General features: G+C 32.8%; 3 protein-coding genes across 5 annotated transcripts; 1 reads left to right on the plus strand and 2 right to left on the minus strand.

The window, feature by feature from the left end:
* The first annotated feature begins 17,825 nt into the window (after positions 1 to 17,825).
* LOC100259272 (1-aminocyclopropane-1-carboxylate oxidase homolog 4) lies at positions 17,826 to 19,351 on the plus strand. The gene is made up of 2 exons (XM_002284860.5): positions 17,826 to 18,825; positions 18,921 to 19,351. Exons 1-2 carry the CDS (start codon positions 17,899 to 17,901, stop codon positions 19,173 to 19,175), a joined length of 1,182 nt encoding a protein of 393 aa, XP_002284896.1. The 5' UTR covers positions 17,826 to 17,898; the 3' UTR covers positions 19,176 to 19,351.
* A 303-nt stretch (positions 19,352 to 19,654) lies between these two features.
* Positions 19,655 to 23,379, minus strand: LOC100264495 (uncharacterized). 3 transcript variants are annotated; one of them, XM_002281169.5, is made up of 6 exons: positions 22,860 to 23,379; positions 21,453 to 21,570; positions 20,993 to 21,336; positions 20,742 to 20,873; positions 20,568 to 20,666; positions 19,655 to 20,385 (listed from the first exon to the last, which is right to left on the minus strand). In XM_002281169.5, exons 1-6 carry the CDS (start codon positions 23,255 to 23,257, stop codon positions 19,890 to 19,892), a joined length of 1,587 nt encoding a protein of 528 aa, XP_002281205.1. In that variant the 5' UTR covers positions 23,258 to 23,379; the 3' UTR covers positions 19,655 to 19,889. The 3 variants fall into 3 exon arrangements, with proteins under 3 accessions (XP_002281205.1, XP_019075049.1, XP_019075048.1); XM_019219504.1 differs by having other exon boundaries at positions 21,453 to 21,626; positions 22,860 to 22,972; XM_019219503.1 differs by having other exon boundaries at positions 21,453 to 21,629; positions 22,860 to 22,958.
* A 1,179-nt stretch (positions 23,380 to 24,558) lies between these two features.
* Positions 24,559 to 26,196, minus strand: LOC100254156 (nudix hydrolase 18, mitochondrial). Its single transcript, XM_002284940.5, has 5 exons — positions 25,812 to 26,196; positions 25,491 to 25,596; positions 25,312 to 25,395; positions 25,086 to 25,214; positions 24,559 to 24,957 (listed from the first exon to the last, which is right to left on the minus strand). The coding sequence occupies exons 1-5, from the start codon at positions 25,880 to 25,882 to the stop codon at positions 24,841 to 24,843; spliced, it is 507 nt and encodes a 168-aa protein (XP_002284976.1). The 5' UTR covers positions 25,883 to 26,196; the 3' UTR covers positions 24,559 to 24,840.
* Between the last annotated feature and the right edge of the window lie 985 nt (positions 26,197 to 27,181).

Raw genomic sequence — 27,181 nt, forward strand, 5'->3', positions numbered from 1 at the left:
ATATAATTTTATATATATATATATATATTTAATATTAATTTATTTAATATTCTTTTATTTAATGAAAATGTTTTTGCTGGAATATATATATATATCAAATTTAAAATTAATAATATTTTAAATCAACCGAAATTGTGAGATTGCTCTTGACAAGAAAGCTTCTTCCTGTACAATAATGAGTGTTAGAAACGGAAACTGATATAGTGGTAGGTATGATTACTGGTATAACTTGTTTGACAAACTCCTACACCAAACCAAAGTCAAGTGTCTCATGTCACATGTGGCCAAATTTTAGTATTTCAACTTTGAATTTTTCTATGACAAGTAAATATGTCAATGTTCTCATGACACACCCTCTACTTAATCGAAGCAAGGTTAGGGGATAATTCCATAACTAAAAGATATTTGAATTTACTCTATATTGATTGTTATAAGAGGTGGTTAGTTCTAAGGGTTTGACTATGAAAAGTTCCTCAATTATTAAAAAAAATGCTAATAATTATAAATTAATTTTCATAGTCCTACTTAGAAGTAGGAAATCTGTTACAACATGGACTAAATGGTTAGCTTCCTATTTTACTAATATATTTTCTATATGAATTCTCCTTGGACTTTGATTATGAATTCTCCTTTGAAGAATTAAATTTGAATTTCTTAATAAATCCCTTCATCATAGGAAAGAAAATGAGAGACCTCTTAGAAGAGTTTCATGTCAACTTTTTTCATCATTTTCTTCATGTACAGGTGTTTTGGGTTTTATTTAAGGTTTTCTCTAATACAGGAAATGAACATAGAAGTAGATATAAGTAGTCCAAAAAGTCAACAGAATTTTGCAATATATATATATATATAGTTGTTTTTATACAAAAATTTGACATAAAAGAATAATAAAACAAAATTGATCTAAAAAGTTTCTATTATTTTAACATTGCATTCATTTCTTATATCGTGAAAATACATTTTCGCAAGAAACAAACACATGGTCATTGAGTCTGCCAATTGGTAACCATATTTTTAAGTAAAAATGCATGTATATGATAACCAAATTGCTGATGATGTACAGAGCAATGGAGCCCTTTGTGTAACGCCCAAGTTTTCTTTTTAAAGGGTAATTTAGGAAATTCTTAATAATGATATTAAATTAATTAATTAATTAATTTAATAAAATGGAAGAGGGGTGAAAAGGTAATTTTACGAATAATACCCTAGGTATAAATAGAAAATTATCTTCTTCCTTTTTTGAATCGTATTCCTATTCGCAGAAAGTTTCCAGAAAACGTGAAATTGAGGTCAGATTTCAAGATTTGAAGAACAAACCTCTATAAGTAAGTTTCTAACCCCTAGATTATTATTTTAGATTCATTAGTTAATTTCAAGCACATTAGATATTTTTTTTTTGGAAAACCCCAAATCTAGATTAGGGTTAGATTATTTTTTTAATTCGTTTTAATATCAAATAGTAAAAATTTAAGATTTTGATTTATTATTGGAATTGGGAAGATCTTAAGTTTTTTTTTATTAGAAAAAAAAAATTCCTGTGAAGATTTCGATTTAGATTAGGGTTAGTTTATTATTATTATTTCGTTTTAATATCAAAATAGTGAAAATTTAAGATTTTGATTTATTGTTGGAAATTGGAAATTCTTGAGCTTTTAGAAAAAAAAAAAAAAAACCTAGAAGACGTGTGTGCATACCGTAGAATTAGAGAAAAAAAAAATGGAGGATGCGTGTGCTCACTGAAATTGGAGAATGAAAAAAAAAAAAAAAAAATATATATATATATATATATATATATATATATATATATATGGGGTGTGGTTGTGTGTAGGGATGGAGGAAGAATGTTGTTAGTTAATATATATATATATATGTCTATTGTTTGTTGGCAATAATGGAGTATTGTTGGGAATAAAGTTTATGTTTAAAAATAAAAATGAGAGAATAAAAGTTTTAAATAAAAAGGAAGTAAAGTTTTTTTATATTATAATTATGAGCATAAGTTAATAAATAACATAGAAATTAATTATTGAAATAAATTATAGTTTAATTAAGTTGTGTCCCAAGAAATAAATTTTAAAATAAGTAAATAAATTCAATTTTAAATGAATTAGAAATTTATTAATTTTTAAAATATGAATAGATTAAATTACCTTTCATAAATATATAAAAAAATAATAGTAATTTAAATACCTAAAATTTTAGGATTGTCAAACCTATAATTTTAGATAAATAGTAATAATTGTTCCTCTTATGTTTTGTTAGGTGAAGAGTAGATTTTAAGGATTATTTTCTCCAAAGTTTTTGAGGACTTCTTTTGAGGTAAGGGAAGTTAATACAATATTTATAAAATTAAATTATTTTATATGTTATTTTGAATTGTGGAAAAGAAAATGATATTTTGTTACCATGCATGGATCAAACTGTTTTGCACTAAATATTATGTTGGAATATTTTGTTTTATTTATGACACAAAATATGGAGATATAATGTTGTGTAAATTTGCATACTTGAACAAAAACATCACTCTGGTTTATTTGGCCCTTGTCAACGAGATATAATAGTTGACTATTCGGCCCTGTCAACGGGATATAATAGTTGACCTTTACATTTCATGGTGGGAATGTAATTGATTTGGACCCCAGCCTCTAGGGGTTTGGTTAGAGGTTACTAGTACTAATAGTGTTTGGTTCTATCCACCAGGAACAATTTGAGGCTAGCCACCCATTTGAAAAGTCCTACCTAACTGGCTATTTGATATTTGATAACCAGAGTAATGAAAATTGAATGGATTTGATTGAATCTTATGTGAAAGTGTTTGAATTTGATATGAAAATAGTTGGTTGAATTTTGAATATATTGGTATTTTTGAAACTCTGATATTTGATGAAAAAAAAAATGATATCTCCTATTTGAAATGAAAATCCATGAACTGCATTAATATTCCTTATTGGGCTGTGAGCTCATTCCCAATTGTTGAAAATTTTTCAGGTACTCTTAGTTCGGGTGAGGAGTGATGGCTAGGCTGAAGAATGGTCATCATTAGAATTTGACTTAGGATTTTATGTTGGATTTTGTTTAACTGTTAATTATGTTCATTTAGATCATTTGGTATTTGGAAGTTATTTGGAAATTGAATTTTGAGGATTTTAGATTTTGTTCCGCGACTCTGAACAGGTATTTTGTAATTGGTAACATCCAGTTACAATATGATTGTTTGGATCAGATTATACTTTAAGCCTTCGGGTTTGAGGTGTGAAATGACCGTCACGCCCTTGGAGTGGGTCTTGGGGCATGATAGAGTGGTATCAGAGCACTAGGTTGTGATCTTGATGGGAACTTGTTTAGTGTACCTTTGGGGATAGATGAATGACGCATTTGTTTAAGTTTTAGTTTCATTTAGTATAAATTCCAATTCTTTCTTTATTTGGAAATTTTCTAATTGGTTCTTTAGTGACTAATTTAGTTATGCCTTATTATTTTAGGACATCATGCCACCAAGAAGAGCAGTTTTTTCACAAAATAGTCAGGCTAATGATTATGTACCTCCAGTTGAGGGTTTGCCTCCCGTGAGTGTAGAAGGGATTTATAGGTATCTTGGGACACTAGCTGGTTTAGTTGAACGCCAAGCTCGAGCTGTTGGGACTAATGTTTAGGGACAGTCTTCATCTTCTAGGGGTAGCTCTTTGATGACTTCAAGAAATTGGGTCCTCCTTACTTTTCTGGTGCTACAGATCCCACAGAGGCAGAGGCTTGGATCCTTAAGATGGAGAAATTCTTTGGTGTCATAGATTGCTCTGAGGAGCAAAAAACCTCTTATGCAGCTTTTATGTTAGATAAAGAGGCAGATCATTGGTGGCGTATGACTAGGAGACTTTTGGAGGATCAGGGACCCATAACATGGAGACAATTTAGGGAGGCTTTCTACAAGAAGTATTTCCCTGACAGTGTTAGGCGGCAGAATGTGGGAGAGTTTATTCGTTTGGAACATGGGGATATGACTGTGGCTCAGTATGATGCCAAATTTACAGAGTTATCACATTTTTCCCCACAGTTGATTGCTACAGAGAAGGAAAAGGCATTAAAGTTTCAGGATGGATTGAAGCCTTATTTGAAGAACAAGATATCTATTCTGAAGCTTGGTGTCTATTCAGAGGTTGTTGACAGAGCCCTTATAGCAGAGAAATATAATGAAGAGCTTCATCAATATAGGGAACAGCAAAGGAAGCGAAATAGGAGTGATGGTGCTCATGGTAATCAAGCACATCGAAGGTCTACATTAGGAAGAAATCAGGATAAAGAGAAGGCAACGCAGAATTTAGATGGGGCTTGTCCTACTTGCGGTAAGAAGCATGGGGGTAGGCCATGCTATAGAGAGACTGAAGCTTGTTTTGGTTGTGGGAAGCAAGGACATTTGATCAGAGATTGTCCAGAGAATAGGAAGTTCATCACTGGGAAGCCTAAAGAGGAAAATAAGGAGGATAAACAGAAACCCAAAGCCCAAGGACGGGTGTTTTCTATGACTCATCAAGATGCTCAGGCCACTTCTGATGTGGTGACAGGTACTCTCCGAATCCACACCTTATTTGTTAGAGTCTTGATTGATCCTAGATCAACACACTCTTTTGTTTCAGTATCTTTTGCTGGTTTGTTGGGTTTGCCTGTTGCTAGCATGGACTTTGATTTGATTGTTGCTACTCCTGTGGGAGATTCTATTGTGGCCAGTAGAATGCTTAGAAATTGTATTGTGATGATTGGTTATAGGGAAATGCCAGTTGACTTAGTACTCCTTGACCTTTAGGATTTTGATGTGATTTTGGGGGTGGATTGGTTAGCTTCCTACCATGCATCTGTTGACTGTTTTGAGAAAAGGATGACGTTTAGTATTCCTAGTCAGCCTAAGTTTAGCTTCGAAGGGAAGCATGTGGACAGACCACTGCATATGATCTCAGTCTTACGAGCTAGTAGCTTGCTCAAGAAGGGTTGCCAAGCATTTTTGGCTAGTGTGATGAGTAATGAAAGTGATTTGAAGTTGGAAGACATACCCATAGTAAGGGAGTATCCTGATGTCTTTCCAGAGGATTTGCCTGGCTTGCCACCAGAGAGAGAGGTGGAGTTCACCATCGATCTGGTACCAGGAACAGGTCCTATGTCTAAGGCCCCATACAGGATGGCACCTGTGGAGCTTAAGGAGTTGAAAGTTCAGCTTCAGGAGTTATTAGACAAGGGTTTTATCAGGCCTAGTGTTTCACCTTAGGGAGCTCCTATTCTATTTGTGAAAAAGAAGGATGGCTCAATGAGACTTTGCATTAACTATAGGGAGTTGAATAAGGTGACAGTGAGGAATAAGTATCCCCTTCCTCGGATTGATGATTTGTTTGATCAGCTACAAGGTGCTTGCGTGTTCTCTTTTTATATAGATCTTCGATCGGGTTATCACTAGTTGAGGGTTAGAAGGGAAGATGTACCCAAGACTGCTTTTCGAACTAGGTATGGGCACTATGAGTTTCTTGTTATGCCTTTTGGTTTGACTAATGCACTTGCTGCTTTTATGGACTTGATGAATAGGGTATTCAAACCCTATTTAGATCAGTTTGTGGTGGTTTTTATAGATGACATCTTGGTATACTCAAGAAGTAGAGAGGAGCATGAGGGCCATTTGAGTATTGTATTACATACCCTCAGAGATAAGCAGTTGTATGCTAAATTGAAGAAGTGTGAGTTTTGGTTAGACCGAATTTCTTTCCTTAGGCATGTGGTAAGCAATGATGGCATCTCAGTTGACCCTAGCAAGGTAGATGTTGTAGCTAATTGGAGAAGACCTAGTACTGTGACTGAGATTCGAAGTTGCTTGGGACTTGCTGGTTAGTATAGGCGGTTTATAGAAGGGTTCTCTAAAATTGCCCTACCTTTAACTAAGTTGACACAGAAGGGAGTTAAGTTTGAGTGGTCTGATGATTGTGAATGTAGCTTCCAAGAGTTTAAGAATAGATTAGTGTCAGCTCCTATTTTGACTATCCCTTCTGGTTCAGGAGGATTTGTGGTGTATAGTGATGCCTCTCATCAGGGTTTAGGTTATGTTCTTATGCAGCATGGGAGAGTTGTAGCTTATGCTTCTAGACAGTTGAAGCCTTATGAAAGGAACTACCCTACTTATGATTTGGAGTTAGCTGCTGTGGTTTTTGCACTTAAGATTTGGAGACATTTTCTTTTTGGTGAAACTTGTGAGATATTCACAGATCATAAGAGTTTGAAGTATCTATTTTCCCAAAAGGAGTTGAACATGAGACAGAGAAGATGGATAAAACTACTTAAGGACTATGATTGTATTATTCAGTATCATCCTGGGAAGGCGAATGTTGTAGCTGATGCCTTGAGTAGGAAGTCAGTTGGTTCTCTAGCAGCTATTAGAGGTTGTCAAAGGCAGTTACTTGAAGAGTTTGGGAGTTTACAAGTCCACTTTCGAGTTATGGGCTTAGGAGCACTTGTAGCAAATTTCAGAGTACAACCAGACTTAGTTGGGAGAATTAAGACCCTACGAAAGAATGATTCCCAATTAGTGCAAGTTATGGAGGAAGTTAAGAAGGGCAGTAAGCCTGATTTTGTTTTGTCAGATGATGAGATCTTGAGATTTGGGACTAGACTTTGTGTCTCAAATGATGAAGACTTAAGGAGGAAGCTTTTAGAGGAAGCTCATTGTTCCAAGTTTGCAATCCACCCAAGAGGGACAAAGATGTACAAAGATTTGAGGCAAAACTATTGGTGGTCAGGTATGAAGCGTGATATTGCACAATTTGTGGCTCAATGTTTAGTGTGTCAACAGGTGAAGGCTGAACATCAGCGACCAGCAGGGTCTTTGCAGCCACTTGCTATTCCTGAGTGGAAATGGGAGCATATTACCATGGATTTTGTGATCGGATTGCCAAGAACCTTAGGGGGTAATAATGCTATTTGGGTGATTGTTGATCGGTTGACAAAGTCTACTCACTTTTTGCCTATGAAAGTCAACTTTTCTTTAGATCGTTTAGCTTCTCTTTATGTGAAGGAGATTGTAAGAATGCATGGAATACCAGTTTCTATAGTGTCTGACAGAGATCCTCGTTTCACTTCTAGATTCTGGCATAGTCTACAAAAAGCTTTGGGCACTACATTGAGTTTTAGTATTGCTTTCCATCCTCAAACTGATGGCCAATCAGAAAGGGTAATTCAGGTTTTAGAAGACTTGTTGAGAGCTTGTATTTTGGACCTGCAAGGTAATTGGGATGATCATTTATCTTTAGTAGAGTTTGCCTATAACAATAGTTTTCAAGCTAGCATTAGGATGGCACCTTTGGAGGCATTGTATGGTAGGAAATGTCGATCTCCTATCTGTTGGAATGACGTTGGAGAAAGGAAAATTTTGGGGCCTGAACTTGTGCAATTGATTGTTGAAAAAGTTGCTTTGATTAAAGAAAAATTAAAAGCAGCTCAAAGTAGACATAAGAGTTATGCTGATCATCGTAGGCGAAATTTGGAGTTTGAGGTGGGTGATCATGTGTTCTTGAAAGTTTCATCTATGAAGTCTGTGATGAGATTTGGGAGAAAAAAAAAACTTAGTCCTCGTTTTGTGGGTTCGTTTGAAATATTAGAAATAGTAGGCACTTTGGCATATAAAGTAGCCTTGCCCCCAAACCTATCTAAGGTTCATAATGTGTTTCATGTTTCGACTCTAAGGAAGTATATTTATGATCCCTCTCATGTTGTGGAGTTGGAGCCTATTCAAATTTTTGAGGACTTGACCTATGAAGAGGTACCCATTCAAATTGTGGATGTGATGGATAAGGTACTACTACATGCTGTTGTCAAGTTGGTAAAAGTCCAGTGGAGCAATCATAGTATCCGAGAGGCCACTTGGGAGTTAGAAGAAGAGATGAGAGAAAAGCATCCTCAATTATTTCAAGATTCAGGTATGTCAAGTTTAGAGGACTAAACTTTTGTTAAGGAGGTGAGGATGTAACGCCCAAGTTTTCTTTTTAAAGGGTAATTTAGGAAATTCTTAATAATGATATTAAATTAATTAATTAATTAATTTAATAAAATGGAAGAGGGGTGAAAAGGTAATTTTACGAATAATACCTTAGGTATAAATAGAAAATTCTCTTTTTCCTGTTCTTTTTTGAATCGTATTCCTATTCACAAAGAGTTTCCAGAGAACATGAAGTTGAGGTCAGATTTCAAGGTTTGAAGAACAAACCTCTATAAGTAAGTTTCTAACCCCTAGATTATTATTTTAGATTCATTAGTTAATTTCAAGCACATTAGATATATTTTTTTTGGAAAACCCCAAATCTAGATTAGGGTTAGATTATTTTTTTAATTCGTTTTAATATCAAATAGTGAAAATTTAAGATTTTGATTTATTATTGGAATTGGGAAGATCTTAAGTTTTTTTTATTAGAAAAAAAAAAATTCCTGTGAAGATTTCGATTTAGATTAGGGTTAGTTTATTATTATTATTTCGTTTTAATATCAAAATAGTGAAAATTTAAGATTTTGATTTATTGTTGGAAATTGGAAATTCTTGAGCTTTTAGAAAAAAAAAAATCTGGAAGACGTGTGTGCATACTGTAGAATTAGAGAAAAAAAAAATGGAGGACGCGTGTGCTCATTGGAATTGGAGAATGAAAAAAAATATATATAAAATATATATATATATATATATATGGGGTGTGGGTGTGTGTACGGATGGAGGAAGAGTGTTGTTAGTTAATATATATATATATGTATATATGTCTATTGTTTGTTGACAATAATGGAGTATTGTTGGGAATAAAGTTTATGTTTAAAAAAAAAAATGAGAGAATAGAAGTTTTAAATAAAAAGGAAGTAAAGTTTTTTTATATTATAATTATGAGCATAAGTTAATAAATAACATAGAAATTAATTATTGAAATAAATTATAGTTTAATTAAGTTGTGTCTCAAGAAATAAATTTTAAAATAAATAAATAAATTCAATTTTAAATGAATTAGAAATTTCTTAATTTTTAAAATATGAATAGATTAAATTACCTTTCATAAATATATAAAAAAATAATAGTAATTTAAATACCTAAAATTTTAGGATTGTCAAACCTATAATTTTAGATAAATAGTAATAATTGTTCCTCTTATGTTTTGTTAGGTGAAGAGTAGATTTTAAGGATTATTTTCTCCAAAGTTTTTGAGGACTTCTTTTGAAGTAAGGGAAGTTAATGCAATATTTATAAAATTAAATTATTTTATATGTTATTTTGAATTGTGGAAAAGAAAATGATATTTTGTTACCATGCATGGATCAAACTGTTTTGCACTAAATATTATGTTGGAATATTTTGTTTTATTTATGATACAAAATATGGAGATATTATGTTGTGTAAATTTGCATACTTGAACAAAAACATCACTCTGGTTTATTTGGCCCTTGTCAACGGGATATAATAGTTGACTATTCGGCCCTGTCAACGGGATATAATAGTTGACCTTTACATTTCATGGTGGGAATGTAATTGATTTGGACCCCAGCCTCTAGGGGTTTGGTTAGAGGTTACTAGTACTAGTAGAGTTTGGTTCCATCCACCAGGAACAATTTGAGGCTAGCCACCCATTTGAAAAGTCCCACCTAATTGGGTATTTGATATTTGATAACCAAAGTAATGAAAATTGAATGGATTTGATTGAATCTTATGTGAAAGTGTTTGAATTTGATATGAAAATAGTTGGTTAAATTTTGAATATATTGGTATTTTTGAAACTCTAATATTTGATTAAAAAAAAAATGATATCTCCTATTTGAAATGAAAATATTTGATCCATGAACTGCATTAATATTCCTTATTGGGCTGTGAGCTCATTCCCAATTGTTGAAAATTTTTCAGGTACTCTTAGTTCGGGTGAGGAGTGATGGCTAGGCTGAGGAATGGTCATCATTAAGATTTGACTTAGGATTTTATACTGGATTTTGTTTAACTGTTAATTATGTTCATTTGGATCATTTGGTATTTGGAAGTTATTTGGAAATTGAATTTTGAGGATTTTAGATTTTGTTCCGCTACTCTGAACAGGTATTTGGTAATTGGTAACATCCAGTTACAATATGATTGTTTGGGTCAGATTATACTTTAAGCCTTCGGGTTTGAGGTGTGAAATGACCGTCACGCCCTTGGAGTGGGTCTTGGGGCATGACACTTTGAGTCATTATTCCTTTTCTAGGTCATTTGCAAAAACTTGTATTCGTTACTAGCATAGCCTCTTCATCTTATCTGTGAGTGTTTAGCTGTTGGCAATTTCAGACAAAATTCCTAAATGTCCCTTAACATGATTTTCCAATTCCTCTTTGGACTACTTAACATTTGAAGATTAAGACTTTGTTAAGAAGTCAAGGCATGTAGTTGAGTGTGTAGTGATTGAATGTGAATCAACTTTGTTTTTCTTCTTTAAAAGAGTTAAGAAAGCCGAGAGAAATTATTTTGCTAAAAGACTTTTGTTCCCCTGTTTTTGGATCGATCTAGGTGTAGGGGTAGATTGATTCAACTAACCTATTTTAAAATTAATTTTTAGCTCTTGGATGAAGGGCTTCATTCCCATTTAAAATCAAATTTCTCCAATTTCTGGAAGTAGAGTGCAACAACCCTTTTTTGTGCTCCTCATTCCCTTTTCTCTTTAAGGTTGCTTGCTCCAAAAAAAATCTCATCCAAGTTTTCTAAGAAATTTTGTTTTAATGGATTTTATGAAAATGAACATGAGTTGATTTATGAAACATTCATATTTCATTCTCTTGGTTTTGTGTAAAAACTCATTTTATTCTTATATGGATTCAAGAGGAGGTCGAGATCGAGTTTGATATGGACTCTAAGTGTGCTATGAAAGAAGAAGATGAGAAGCTGAAAGTGAAATATACCAGTCAAATGGTCCGGGAAGGATTAATTGGCTTGAGTTAGGTAAAACCTTGTATTTAGTTTTTCTTCTCTTCATAGTGGATGTTTTCGATCGGTTGTAGGCCCATGGTTTTTTTATCTCTTTGAAGGTTTTCCATGTTAAAATCTGGTGTCTCATCCCCTCTCTCTCTCTCTTCTTAGCATCATTAAATTTTGGCCTTAGGTACAGCTCCTTTGTTTTTTGTCATATTCAAAAATGGAATAACGAAAGAGGGAATAGACAAATTGTAAAACATAATTTCAATAGTGGTTTGATGGGAATGGAGTTTTTCTTTCCCATATTTTGCCTCATAAAAATTCTGTCCGACAATGCCTTTTTACCTTAATTTTCCATCAAGTTAATTGAGGAGATTTTCTTTTTCAACCTTCTAAAAAAATTTCACAACATAATTTTTTTATAAAAATATTTTAGTATTAAAAATGATGATTTCTTTTCTTCAATAGTAAGTGATTGTGATACTTAGGTTAATAATATGTAACTTTTTGAGGAAATCATATTCCTACTCACATTGTATTCTTTTTGGTTCACTTACCAATTTTTTTCAATGCATGTAAAGGAACCATCTGTTAAACCTTGTCTTAATCCATCCCATCTTTTTCTTAATTCCCCTTTCCTTTCACCTTAGGATGGAGAGCTTTATTTTAGAACTTAATAAAATTTAGAGGAAAATACAAAAATGCTTCTTGTACTATCATCTTTTACATTGGATTGTTACTTAAAAAATAGAGATGTCTTGTTAAAAGGCTTAAAATACTTTGAAATTGCAATAATAACCCTCTTATTCATATTTTTTGAATAACTTATTTTAGATTTTTATAACTTTTTTTTCCTTAAAATGTCTTTCATCTCTCACTTCTAATTTATTTCCCTCCTATTTCTCATACCTAACTCTTTCTTTTTTTAGGTTTACGCCCTCTTTTTTTTTTTTTAAATGAAATTCAAACCTATAACAAGTATCAAGAGAGAAATAATTTTTTCCCATCTTTATTTAGTCTTTAACATCATTCATATGATTCCTACTTTTGTAGACATAAAAAAAAAATTAATGAGTTAAATTACCACTAAATTGGTATTTCAAATTGTAAATTCTTTGTGCAACAAAATTTTGGTTGGACGAGTAATGGATTATACAAAAAGGACACATGACAAAATTGGGAAGACTATAAAATTAAGTCTTGCAAAATAGAAACAAATATTATAATTAAAGTCAAAAGAGAATTAAAGATAAATATTCTTTTATTGACAAATTTCGCAAAACAAATCCTCCAATTGAAGTTACAAGATAATTATAAATAAATAAATATTCTTTTGTTGACAAATTTTCTTAACGAAAGAAATAAGTTGTTAAAATTCATATTCTTTAAATTAAGTAAATCAAATAGGGATTTCAGATTTTATTTTCTAATTTCACTTATCACTAGAGGGGATTAACAAAATAACTTCACACTTGAACAAAGGTTTCACAATGAGAAAAATGTTTCATGCAATTTTCCTACAAGTACAAAAAATTGCAAAAGTTGCTTTAGGCCCTCGATTAATCTTAAATAAAATAAAACATTTTCATCATTATCTTTTAGATCATAATTAAGACAAAAAAAATCAAGTAAACATTTTCGTAGTCATTATTCAAATTATAATTGAGTGAATGAATTAGAAGAAAAATATTGTTTTATAAATAATATTATCATTGAATTTGTATCCCATAATTACTTTAATACAAATTTTTATTCACATTGTGTTTCCTATACTATTGCTAATTTTGCAGGACTTCACGGATTTTATTATTATTATTTTTATTTGTAGTTGTTTTCAATTTGGGTTTTTAGCTTTGTTTTTATTAGCGTTTAATTTGGTTTTGTTATTTACTCCATAATATTTACTTAGGTTTTTCTAAAACCCAAAAACTTAACATGGAAGAGATAAATATCTTGTAGAGAATCGGAAAATAAAAAAGGTAATTAACCTTAGTTAAAAAAGGAAAGTGAATGGAGGAGATAAATAATAATAATAAGAAAAAAAAAAAAGGTTAGGTGATGTTTGTGGAAGCCAACAAAATGAAAATGGATAAAAGATTCAAATAACTTACGTTTGTCAACAAAAAAAAATAAAAGAGGGATCTAATTCACTAATTTTTGATATTTTTTTTTAAAAAAATAAAAGTGTTCAAAAAATTGTTTTTAAAATTATTTTTCAAACAATAACAAAATAAAAAACTTCTTTCGATAAATAAATTTTAGGTATTTTTAAAAAATAAGTTTTTTTATTTTGATTTTATAAAGAAATATATATTCATTTCACATAACATTGATTAAATTAAATTTAATTCAAGTTTTATTAAAAATATAGAATTATAAAATAAATATTTTTAGTAAAATATGAATGCTAAAATCACACTATTTTGGTATATATTATAAAATAAGGATATAATTCATTTTCTTATTAAAAATGATTAGTAATGGTTAATAATATATTATTTAAAAACAAAAAAAAAACTTATGTAAATGCAAAGGTTTTCATATAGTTTTAGTATTTAATTATAGTTAGTATTTTGAGCTAGTTTTAATTCATTTTGTAATTAATTGGGTTAGTTTTTTTTTTTAATTATAAACTGTGTTAATTCAATTTGTAATTAATTAATTAGTATTTTTTTACCTAATTATCATATAAGTTCTATAATCAGGTCGGGGACCAATGACACTATCACCAATTATGATTATCTAATCATTCAAGTACAACTGATGTAGTTGACAAAGTATGATCATGCTAAGCCAAATGATGCCCCACTCTCAAACTCTTAACTAAAAGTCTAAGGTTGTGTTTGTTTTTTGACTGAATAGAAAAAGTCAAATATTTTAGCTTTTTCTATTCAGCCAAAAAATAAACACAAAATAAACACAACCTAAGTATATGATGGTGAAGCTGCTTAATAAAAAAGTTAATAGAAATCCTAACCACATAAAATAAATAAGCACAAAAATAGCCCTACAGGCTACAGCCCATTTTCCGCCTTTAGGCCACCTTCACGCCCACAACGCCGTCATCCGGCATGCAGCGGTCACCACGCGCTATCCCGCATACCCATCTCTCTGTCTTTTCTTTCTGTTCTTCCTTCCTGGCTTAACTGATGAAATAATGGGTAAAAACGGATGAAATACTTATTCATTCTCAATTTTCTTTTAAAATAATTCTTTTTTTCATATAAATACTTTTTACTATTTCAAGTATTTATAATATATTTTTAAAAAAATTATTATTTTTATAAAAAAATAATAAAGATGTTGTTATTAAAATAAGGTCAAAAATGGATAAATAGTTGAATTTTTAAAATTGAATTTCTAATAATACTTTTAATTAAATAGCCCTCAATTGAAAAAAAATGGTAATTTTTAATTTTTTAAGTTATTAAAAATGTAAGGTTAGATTTGTAATTTCAAGAGGATATGGATTCTTTTTAATCATTAAAAAATGGACAAAAAAAATAGAAATAAAGAAAAATAAATCTCTCACTTTATATACATAATCAAAGCAATCAATTGTAAATGGATAAATAGTTCTTTCTTTCACTCTTTCACCTTCTCCTACCTATTTATTAGTGGATCAAGTTAAATGATTTCTCAATCATTTTTCTCTAACAAATTGAACATGAAAAATAAATGGTTAAAAATTATTATTGACAAATACATTTTTTTTATATAAATAACTTTTAAATACCTCATTAAATATTATTCTTTTTTTTATTAACTTACATAATATATAATAAATATTTTTTAAATACCTTGAAAACTTACATAATATATAATAAATATTATTATTTATTTCAAACTTACATTATTTCTCATATATATTAAACACCTCATAAAATATTAGGATTATTTATTTGTTCTAACTTGCAAATTAGACATCACCAAATATTTTTTTTCAAACTTATAGAATATATAATAAATATTTTTTAAATCCCTTAGAATTTTTTTTTCTTACTTACAAAATAATAAATATGCGGTACATCATTTGTCCTATATATTAAACCATTTTAAATACCTCATAAAATATTATTATTATTATTATTATTAACTTAAAAATTAGACACATAATGTTTATTATTTATCATATTATTTGGAAAATAATGTAAACACTCACGTGCACTTCAAGATATTCAAAATTTCTCCATTTCAAAATTACCTTAATTTTTCCTCACATTAATCTTAAATATTTTAAAATAAAGACTTAATTATTTAAAACCATTAAAATAAATATTTTATGATTAAAGCAAAATGTTAAAAGTAATAAGAAAAAAATCATGAAATCTTCAAAACTATAATTACAACAAATATTTTTAATTTTAAAACTAATTTCATAATTTAAATTAATGATTTTAAAAAATAAAAATGTTACAAAAATAATTTTTGTTTATTTTTAATTCCATTTAAATATGATTTTCTTAATCTTTACTGAAAGCAGTGAAATTATGTTTATAAGGGAAAAATGGTAAATATATATATATATATATATATATATATATATATATATATATATATATATATATATATATTTGTTTAGTTTACTTGTAATGAAAAATTCAAATATGATTAATTTTAAATTTATTTTCTATGTATTAATTTTGGTAGGGAAAACTTTAATGACATAGTTCGATAAATAAATAATAATAATAATTAAAAAAAAACTATCAATTATCGTCCTAATGTCAAGTTCCAAGTTGTTTAATAGTTGTATAAAAGCTATTAGGAACTTTGTACATCCTTTACACTTGACACATTTCCTTTGTACGATTTGTGTTATTTCCTTGTACAGTGGTACAAATTTCATATCCCTCTTACGTCATATGTCCATGTAAGTGTATTAATCATGTCTTTAATGGTTTGGTTAAGAAAATAATAGATGACTTAGAATTAAATTTTTTTTCCCTAAACATCATTATTCAAGAAAACATTGAAATTTTCATGTGGAAGTTATATAAAAGTGCATGACATGGGTGTACAATTCTTGGGGTGACAAGGAAAATAAAGGAATGGTTCATAATTGATTGAAATCTTTCACAAATGATAGTCTTATACTCTCTTCTACACTTAATGTATTTTTCTTATACAATTAGTGTATTTCTTATATAATGATACAAATTCCATATCTCTCTTAAGTTATGTGTCCACGTAGGTGTATTAATTATGTTTCTAATGATTTAGTTGAGAAAATGTTAGATGACTTAAGATCAAATTTTTTCCCCTAAACATCATTATTGAGAAAAGTATTGGAATTTTCATGTGAGAGTTAAATAAAGTGTATGACATGAATGTACAATCCGTGGATGATAAGGAAAATAAAAAAGAATGATTCGGAATCAATTGAAATATTTCACAAATTATAGTCTTGTACACCCTTGTACACTTAGTACATTTCCCTTGTACAGTGACACAAATTTCATATATCTCCTAAGTTATGTGTCCATGTATGTGTGTTAACCATGTTTCAAATGGCTTAATTAAGAAAATAGTGGATGACTTAGGGTCAAATTTTTTTTCCTCAAATATCATTACTAGGGAAAGTATTGGGATTTCTATGTGAGAGTTAAATAAAGTGTATGATATAGGTGTACAATATGTGAGTGACAAGAAAAATTAAGGAGTGGTTTAGAATTAATTAAATTTTTTCACAAAAAGTAGTCTTGTACACCCCTTGTATAGTGATGCAAATTCCATATCCCTACAATGAATGTGTACTTATAAGTATATTAAACACGATTCCAATAATTTGGTTGAGAAAATGACAGAAAACTTAAATTTGACTTTTTTTTTTTATGAATATATTATATTTTTTTATGAAAAAATACACCATTGGTTAATTCCTTTATTTAATTGTCAACATATTATATATATATATATATATATATTAAAATAACTAATAGAAAAAATAATAATAATCAGTAAATGAATTTTTTTTTTTTATTATTTTCCTATAAAGAAAATAGTATTAAAAGGTTTTCAATTTTCATTTTTAAAAATAGTTTTCATTTTTTAATTACACGTATTTTCAAACAGAAACAACATAGAAAATAAAAATTATTTTTAAAAAATAAAAAAAATTAGAAAAATATTTTTAAACTAAACTCAAACATAATCATATAATTTTAACTACTTTTTTTCATAGTAAATATACCATTCAACCTTTTTATATAAGAAAATTTCAATCTCTACTATACCATATATTGATATAATTCACTTCTAAAATTAGGTCATTCGAAAGCATTTTAATTGAATATTTAAAATAAAAATTCTTTATCCATCCTCTTTCTCTCTTTTTCTTTTTTGATAAATTTTCTAATAAGTAAAAAAAATCTTTAGTAAACAAATTCAACATTTCATATAAGTTATTATCAAAAGAGATGTTCAAAAAGTTATTAAAATAAGAAAGAAGAAGATTAAAAGAAAATTTAAATTTTTTATTTTATACTAGTAAAAATAATAATAATAAGTTTTAAAATACTTTTTAATATAAAAGGAAAGAAAATAGTGAATATATTTATTTTAAATAGTGTTTTAATTATTAAATTATTTACTTCTAAATGCAAAGAATAATTTTTATTTATTTAAATTGACATTTGTTTGTAAAATTATTTTTCAAAATAGTTTTTGAATCATTAATATAATTTATGTTGATTTATAATTTAAAAATAGAAAATAATATTGATTTTTAATTATTTATAAAAGAGTTTAGAAAGATAATTAAAAATCTAGAAATGATTAAATAAGGATGAATTTATTGGTGTTGGTACGTGAAGAGGGGGTGGAATAGAGAAAAAAAATAAGTCAAAGGATAGTTTTGTCTATCACTATGTTATATCTTTGTAGTCAATGATAGGAATACCTACATCAATCATCAAGCCCAAGTGGGCTAAAATCACAATTCTCCTAATTTTTTATTGACAAACGTCGACATGTCTATCAGCCTTGCCTCCAATTTCTTTACGTTATCTTCGCACATTCGGACAAGGTCCAAGAAGGAGAAGGCTCAACCTACAACTGCAGTTACGCTAATGATGGCCGCCAACGGCGATATTCACTACGATCGAGCCAAAGAAGTCAAGCAGTTCGACGAATCCAAAATCGGCGTCAAAGGTCTCGTCGACTCCGGCATCACCACTATCCCCCGAATCTTCATCCACCCAACCGAAACTATTTCCGACCTCAAATCCTCTAACCCATCCGGTTCCCATTCAATCCCCGTCATTTCCCTCTCCGGCGACCGCTCCTCCGTCGTCGACCAAATCAGGCGCGCCTCCGCCGAATTCGGCTTCTTCCAGATCATCAACCACGGCATCTCCACCGACGTCCTCGACCGCACGGTCGCCGCCATCAGGGCCTTCAACGAGCAGCCAACGGAGGTTAAGGCGCAGTACTACCGGCGGGATATTGGAACGGGAGTGGCGTTCTCGACTAACTTCGACTTGTATCACTCCAAGGCGGCGAGCTGGAGAGACACGCTTCAGGTGAGGCTGGGGCCGACACCTACGGAGTTCGATAAGATGCCTGAGGTGTGCCGCAGGGAAGTGATGGAGTGGGACCGTGAGATGGTGAGGCTGGGAGAGGCGTTGATGGGATTGATGTGCGAAGGGCTGGGGTTGGATGCGGGAAGATTGAAGGAGCTGACGTGTTTGGAAGGAAGAATTATGGCGAGTCACTACTATCCGTACTGTCCTCAGCCTGAATTGACGATGGGGCTCACCCCCCACACAGATCCGGGAGTGTTAACGGTGGTACTGCAGAATCAGGTAGGTGGGTTGCAGGTTAAGCACGATGGGGCATGGCTGGATTTGAACCCTGTGCCCGGTGCTCTCGTCATCAACGTGGGCGATATGCTTCAGGTAGCTCCAATTTAGGGAAAAGAATCCTTTGTTTGAAAGGAACAACCCATGAATATCTGAAATTAAAATTGTGGTGATTTTTTTTTTTTTTTCAGGTAATGAGCAATGATGAATACAAAAGCGTGGAGCATAGGGTGGCGGGGAACCCATGTCGGGAAGCAAGAGTTTCAATTGCAGTTTTCTTCAATCCGGGCGATAGGCATTCCTTGTTTGGGCCATTGCCGGAGCTCATATCAGCAGAGAAACCAGCTGTGTACAAGAGCTTCACATTCGATGAGTTTATGACAAGGTTCTTTACTAAGGAGTTGGATGGTAAGTCTTTGATAAATTTCTTTAAACTCTCACAATGAGGACTGAGCATTCCATACAAGCGCATACTCGTTTCAGAATGCTAGAGCCGTGCCTTTCTTCTAACAGGTCGACTTGTATGTACTTTGAACCTTTACAACTTCCCTTTTAGGGAAAGTAGCATGTAAAAACATTTTTCATAATAGTGTTGGTGATGAAAGTATTATAGATTATATCATAATCACTTTCAAATTGGATAAGGAGAATATTCTTAACCATTTGAATTAATGCTTTCTAAGTATTGAGAATCCATTATAATAGTCAGAAATCAAGATTCCAAAATTTATAGAAAGTATTAGAAAATATTATAATAATCTTTCTAATATTTTCATTCCTTTTTTTTTTTGGTCCAAAAAAATTCCGTTCCGCTTCATCTCTGGTTGAAGAGGGATTGCTGTTAATGCCGTTTTCGTCATCAGCGAAGCAGAAATCCTCTCATTTCCGGCATTTCTTCCTCCCTATTTCAAGGGGAGGTGCTGTGTTTTGAAAAGATTTTTTTTATTTTTTTATTTTAAATATCACTAGATACAAGTTTAATAAAGTGAACAAACAATGAAATTGAAATGCCACTATAAATCTCATTTGCCCTACCTTGCATCCCAATCAATCAGTCGGAACACTAAATAACCTTTTGGATATGCGATTGATGTAAACCTCTTGGTAGACACCGTATTAAATTTAGGCACAACCATGCCATGATCCAGTTTCAGTCAGGTTTACTCCTCCATTTGCATCCTCTTTCCATGCCCAAACCATTCAGCCATCTCCTCATCACTGCTACATTCAACAAACTCTGGTCTTCTCTGGAGGCTGGCAGATCTAGATTCGCCTCCCCTTGAATGGGGTCTGCTCTTCTCCAACATCTCTGCTTTCCATTTTGATCTTTTACTTGAATTCTGAGACAATTCGCTTTTACCCCCTGCAATGGGAAAATCTACAAATCCAGAAATTCCATCCCATGATTTTGAACCATCAATGTCCTTACTCTCATCCTCCACAAATCTCCACCTAGCTGTACCATTGTTAGGACTTTGCGTCTCTTGTCTGATAGGAAGCTCACCACTGGTTTCATCTTCATCTTTAACAAACCTAGACCCCTTATGATAGGAGGAAAATCCTTGAATTTCATGACCAGGTTGAGCAGAAGCCTTTGGCCGTTTATGATCACATTTCAAGCATACCATGTTTCTTCCAAAATTGATGAAGTTACACCTATAACAATAACAATACAGATGTTAAAGAGTCCTTACATTTTGTTTATGTTTTCAAAACAGAAACCCAGCCTAGCCATCACCCTTTCCAGGAGTAGAAACCTTGATCTCTCCTCATGGGGGAGGCAAGAGATACTTAGGATTAAAAACCATTAAACAATTGAATGCATAAGAAAAACTCACGAATCACATTCCCAATCCCCTGGATTGAGTTCCCGCTTTGGAGGCTTCTCCTTACATTGCAAACATATCGTATTCCTAGCAAAATTTAGGAAATTGCATCTGCAAGAATTAAAGGTCTTAATGAGAAACAGAATGAGGGATATTGCAAAGTTTAATGTTCTTAACAATCATTACTTGTTACATATCCAGTCTCCCTTCTTCAATGGAAGATGATCTTGATCCTCCCATAGTTTCCTTAGTCTTTCTTGGGATATATCATTGCATCGCAAGCACTTAATATTTCTAGCAAAATTTAGGAAGTTGCATCTACAAAATAAAAAGTAAAAGGAAAATGTAAATCACTATTAGACAATAATAAGAAAAGCAAGATTCAATATTCAAAAAAGAAAAAACCAGAAAGTTACTGAGATAAGCTAAAGACTTACTTTGGGCAAAGCCAATCACCTTGCTTAATTGGAAGATTAGTTCGGCCTTTTTCGGCTGATGCCAGACTCTCTTGCAGTGATGCTACCTTTTTGGATGAGGTAGCATTTGGGAGAAGGGAATCAAATTCCTTGGAGCCAAACTCCACCATTGCTTTTAGTAGCCTTCTTGCAGATTCTTCAATTGTTTTGCTTCGACAGAGCATGTTCTCCACTGTACCAGTAATGGGGTCAAGCCCATATGTCAATAGGATGCGCATGAGATCCACAGTCCGCCCCCCTTCACCCTCACTTGCCATCACATATGCTCTTTCACAGTTTCCCCTCAAAATGCAGGAGCTGCAAACCTAAAAGACACTTATTGATGTTAGAAGTGATAAATGGCAAGTAATTTGTCAGGGCATCTCTTTCCAGAAGAAAATGATTGGATATTATTTTCATATCTTAAAAACTCAGCACATACATTTCCTTCATCAATATCTACATGTGCCCTTAGACGTTTGCCTGAGTTGACAACTTTCCTATCTGTGCTTGGGCATCCAGATCCTGCAACGACCTCGATATCTTTCCTCGAGAAGTAACTGATGGAAAAGGCTTTCACTGAACGGTAAGTTCTCAAATTTAGGAAATATCCCATCTGCTGAAAATCATTAAAGAAAGATTTTCCTTTACCATGGTAAAAGTTAATATTTATTATTTAATAATTTAAGTTGACTTTACATGATATTGTTTACTTAAAATTTACCCTTACTAATTTCAACTAATATTTATCCTGATTATTTTAACTAATATTTATTTTCATTAATTTTAAGCAATGAATTTATTCATTAAACACCCAGAGTTAAATATTGTAGATTCAAAAGATAAATGAGTCATAGACGTGGAATCATGGTTGTAAAATGTGCTCTCGCCAGTGAATTATGGTTGACTTGGAATCATTTTTGAACTTTAAGTTATAATATTAAGTTATGTTATCAAACATACTTAATCTATTTACGGGCTTAAATTAAGTTATTGAGTTGATTTACTAAAGACCCATTGTGAAAGAGTTAGCTGCTAGATATTTTTCTAGTATTGAGAAGATGAAGTGAGCAACTTTTCTTCAGTATCATGGGTTTTACCGAGTATAAAACTTCAAGTTATGTAGCATATAATAAAGTTAGCAATGGTTTGAAACCAGAAGGATCCAAGTTATGATAGGTAAAATTCAAACAATATTTAATGCTGGATGGAAAATTTCTTCAGCGTAAGGCACTTTTATAATTGGGATAATTGACATTCCAGACCAGGTAGCTTCAAGCCATGGAGTCATAGACAAGAGTCAAGTTAAACCAGAGGAGAAACCCATATCTTCTATTTGGACACAAAATCAAACACATAGCATGCACAAGTCAGAAATCTGGAAAATTTCTTCAGCATACGGCACTTATATAATTGGGATAATTGACATCCCAGACCAGGTGGCTTCAAGCCATGGAGTCATAGACAAAAGTCAAGTTAAACCAAAGGAGAAACCCATATCTTCTAATTGAACACAAAATCAAACACATAGCATGCACAAGTCAGAAATCTGGAAATTTTCTTCAGCGTAAGGCACTTTTATAATTGGGATAATTGACATTCCAGACCAGGTAGCTTCAAGCCATGGAGTCATAGACAAGAGTCAAGTTAAACCAGAGGAGAAACCCATATCTTCTAGTTGGACACAAAATCAAACACATAGCATGCACTAGTCAGAAATCAGAGTTCACACGGAAAACTGAATAAATAACCATCTTACGCATTCCAACCTACAAATGAGAACGATTCAAGTCTCAGAGAGTAAATGCAAGTCGAAAATACCAGCATCCATTAATTAATCCGTCAATACCTTATAAGATCGAACCTATCTCGGGTAAAATCAAGGCATGCAGTGCGAATTCGGTTGGCTTCCTTGACACCCATTGCGCCATTTTGGAAAGGGTTTCCGTCTCCTTCTTCAAGGTACCCTTTCTTTGTCAAAATTTCCATCAAATCCACCCATTCCGGCCACGGATGCAAATGACGGACAGTCGACTTCGTAGGGCTAATCCAATCTGATGGGGCTCCATGTACTGTCGATGGTGGAGACTCGTCTAGCTCATCCAAAAACTCCAGCTTTGAGTCGGGCAATGGTGTTTCGCTTGGAGAGTGAAAGTGTGAAATGGGGGAGAAAAATCTGGGGGCGCTGAAGTGGGTAACAAAGGTCGAAGTGAAATATTCACGACCTGTACGGAAGAGTCTGTTCATCTCGCACGGCGGGTAAATTTTTTGGGAGGATGTTTCAGTTTCAGGTGGCAGCTTGTTACTGCTTGTATTACAATTCTAGACTTTCTAGTCATTTGAATCCGACCGAGATAATCAATCAGGAGCACAGGAAAGCGAGAAAGATTTACGCTTTTTATTATTAAATAATTTAATTCGAATCAAGATTTTTACTTCCTCTGACAAAATTAAAATTCTAAATAAAAACTTATTTTAATTGATTTATGGGAATTATGTTAAATTAGAATATAAATTTTAATTAATTAATTTTAAAATTGAATTTGTTTTGTAATAAAATTATTTATTTTTATTTTCTAATATTATAAAATTAAAATTCAAAATAGTTTCTACTTCATTTATTTATAAAAATTAATTTAGTATTATAAAATCATCTTTCAAAGATTTTCAAATAAATTTTTATTTTACATGACATCAAAAATAATTTTTAAAAAATCGGTGCCGTAGCGAAAGCAGTGATACCAAAAATCCCTCTCGTAGTGATAGAACCCAACACACATTCATGTCTATAACGTGTCAAAACTTATCCATTGATGATGACTAAAAATGAATCATTGGAGTGTATCTCACTCAATTTATAATGGGAAGAATAATTGGATGGCCACTAACCTTTTTGTCGCCTACTTCCATCGACCTTTTTGAAGCACAATCAGAGGCAGGAGGAGGGGTGGGTCCAAAGGAAAACAGCATAATGAGTGGTGGAAGAAGGGTCTAGGAGACTAGGATTGAAAATGACCCTCTCACCAGTTACCACTATAATGGATGTGGCCAAAAGGAATAATAGGATAGTAGTAGTCCAAGGGCATCAATCACGTCCCCGCCCTCCCTCCCTTCTAATCGGAGAATCAAGCAAATCAACATGATCACGCCTCTCCTCCGCCCATCATAATAAAATTAATAAAATTTCTAACTTGTCTGCCGCAATTTTACATGTTGAAAATGAAATGGCATCTTCTTTCTGTTCCTGGGTGCTGTCCCATGTAAAAACTTCTCTCATACATGACAAGACATTATCAACTTTGCTTCTCACACACCCAAGTTCAAGTTCCGGAGCTCAGGCTTGGCACCCTACCAAAACTGCGGGCGCCCTACAAATTACAATGCACCCCGACTTTGGTGGAAAAATAATCCTTTTGTAATTAATATCCATACTTTTATGGCTTTTAAAAGCACAGTCATCAATAATGACTTTTAGAACCATGATCGGTCGTTAGGGTTTTGATCTTGAAAAACTGCACTTATCAATTATGATTTTAAGACGAAAAAAGTTAGAAAATAATAAATACTTTGATGAACGCTTTCTACACGCCTCAAACAAACAGAAGGAACAGAACCGGGAAGGTGAACTATTAAAACTTCACAACCGGACAAAAAAAAAAAAGTGGAAGATTGACATTTTTTTTGATACAAGCGTATCCTACCCCTGGTAATGGCCTAAATCAAAGTCTCAGATCTTCAGGTTTTGTGAAGATGTGAAGAAAAATCTACACGGCTGTGGGGGTGTGGGTAGTGTTATATGTACAGATGATCTGGAGAATTCATTCCTACACTCAGAGAACATCTTCTTGTGGGTGTCGTGGCAGAGTCGTGAGCCGACGAACTAATACGTCTAGAGCTTCTTTCATCCACCAATGCTGACAAACTTCTCTTGCTTCCGCCACATCCATCTGTATTTACAACATAATTCCACATAAGGGTTAGGACTTGGGACTCCTCTACACAGTTAACCAAACAAGCAAGCAAGCAATCACAAGAAGGATAAGAAGAGTCTATAGGCATTGACAAGTGACATTACCCATATTCTTTGCCGCTCATCCTTCTCCGGCCACAGATCAAGTTGCTCCTTTACAAGCAAAGGGAACATGTACCCTTCATAAAACGTCCCGTATCTTTTGCTCATGAAGCTCCATTGCCCCAATTCACACTGCAAATCCATTATTTATCAACACCACCAGTCACTTCACTACTCAATTCCAGATTCCAGATTAATGTGTAAGAGATGAAAAGAGTCAAATACTAACCCCCACTTTGCCTAGAACGCCCGCTTCTTCAAGGGACTCCCGGGAAGCTGCTTCTTCCACGGATTCGTCAGTTTCCCAACCTCCCTGATCAAAGTGTGTTTGTTCTAATTAGATGGTAATGAATTATGAACAGTGAAATTAAAATTCATTATTTTATAGAGGAGGTTAGTGGTTACTACCTTGGGGAACATCATTCCTTGGCCTTTCTTCGAACTGATCACAAGGACCTCTAATTCGTCCTTGATGGAGCCATCACTCCCGCTTTTATATCTGTATGGAATGCATCTGCAGAATTTAAAAATAACGGGAAACAGAATGTTTAGGTTCAGAAAATCAACAAAAGGAATATAGAATGAAAAAGACCATAAGAATGCAGATGGGGGCCACCCCCTTTTTTCAATTAAACAACGACCCATTTCAAAAGAAACACTCGTCCACACACTCATCAATCAATCACCCAGCACAGTATGCAAAAACCCAGGAAGAATCAGAAAACCCACCCCACAACCAGGCGTCGGCCTTGGTCGTAACGTTGCAGCTCCCTTCCCGTGCGAGAAACTACACAAACCATCCTAACTTGCACAAAAACTCCCGATACCACACAGAAGGAAGGAGGAGAAAAGGAACAAAAACGAAACCCCTTTGATTGATTTGTGTTTTCCCAATCTGGGATAATACGGGCGGTTCACAAAATCCTGAGATTCCGAAGTTTTTCAGTTATTCTATAAATGGAGAGAGCTGAGATTGAGATGAGGATAAGGGAGGAGTCGGATGAAATTTGTGGGAGGATTGTGAGATTTGTGGATAAAGGGGAACGGAACCGCTGGACACAAGGCTTTATATAGCATATTGCGGGCTTATATTGGGGAGGGAAGAACGTGTCCCTTCGGTGTGGATGCCGCATTATTGTTTTGTATATAATAAATATAAAAAAAAGCAGGTGGGGCCTAGAGACTGCGAGTTATTCGTGGACGCGTCACGTCTCATTCCCGGACGCTCATGGTGACTTGGATATCTCCCCGTCGGTTCTTTTCTCAACCACCCTGGCTAGCTTTTTGCTTTTGCTTCCATCCGCTTTTTATCTAACGTCTTTCTGGGCAAAATAAAAAATAAAAAAATACCATTAATTATTCAATTTTTAATAATGAAAAAACTGAAACCCACCATACATTTTCTTGGATTAATACTTTTCTCTGATAGACTCCATGCACATTTGCATGAAGGAACGTCCCTCTTGAAGGCTTTTTAATCTCTCTTGTTTCCCAAAATTGGATGCTTAGTTAATTGCTTATACATCTTGCACAATCCCTGTAACCCCGTTACGAGTAGTGAAGTAATTACTATTGAAAATCACTTGAGACCTTTTCTTTAGAAGTCCTAATGTTGCTTATCTTCCACACGTGGAATCATTCCCATTCTCACTCACCCTCATTTTATTGCCTTTAGTCAACCAATATATGATGAATCCTTTCAATATGAAAAAGAAGCAAGAAAAAAAAAATTCACATTCCTTGGAATGGAATCAAGTTCCCACCTTCCATCCAGGTTGGTAAGAGCTTCTTGGATGCTATACTCCACCTCCCACTTGGTTTCCTCCTCAAAAACTTATTTCACCTGGTTTCAACTTACAACTGACAATGTGACCTGGAATCTCAGAGATATTCATATTGTTTTTCAGCACATGATTCACATCATTATGATGCTGAATTTGATACTGCAAGCTCACGATAAATGAGGATAAAAGAAATTAGGAGGGGCTGGCAAATATGACATCGGGAATATTTTTCAAATAGTCAAATTAAATCCCAGTCGTTAGTCACCAGATACAGAGAATAACGAGTTCAAACAATAGTAGAGAGGAGGGTACAAT

This window comes from Vitis vinifera, chromosome 1 (genome assembly GCF_030704535.1).
Source record: "Vitis vinifera cultivar Pinot Noir 40024 chromosome 1, ASM3070453v1".
In the NCBI taxonomy this organism is placed as follows: Eukaryota; Viridiplantae; Streptophyta; class Magnoliopsida; order Vitales; family Vitaceae; genus Vitis; species Vitis vinifera.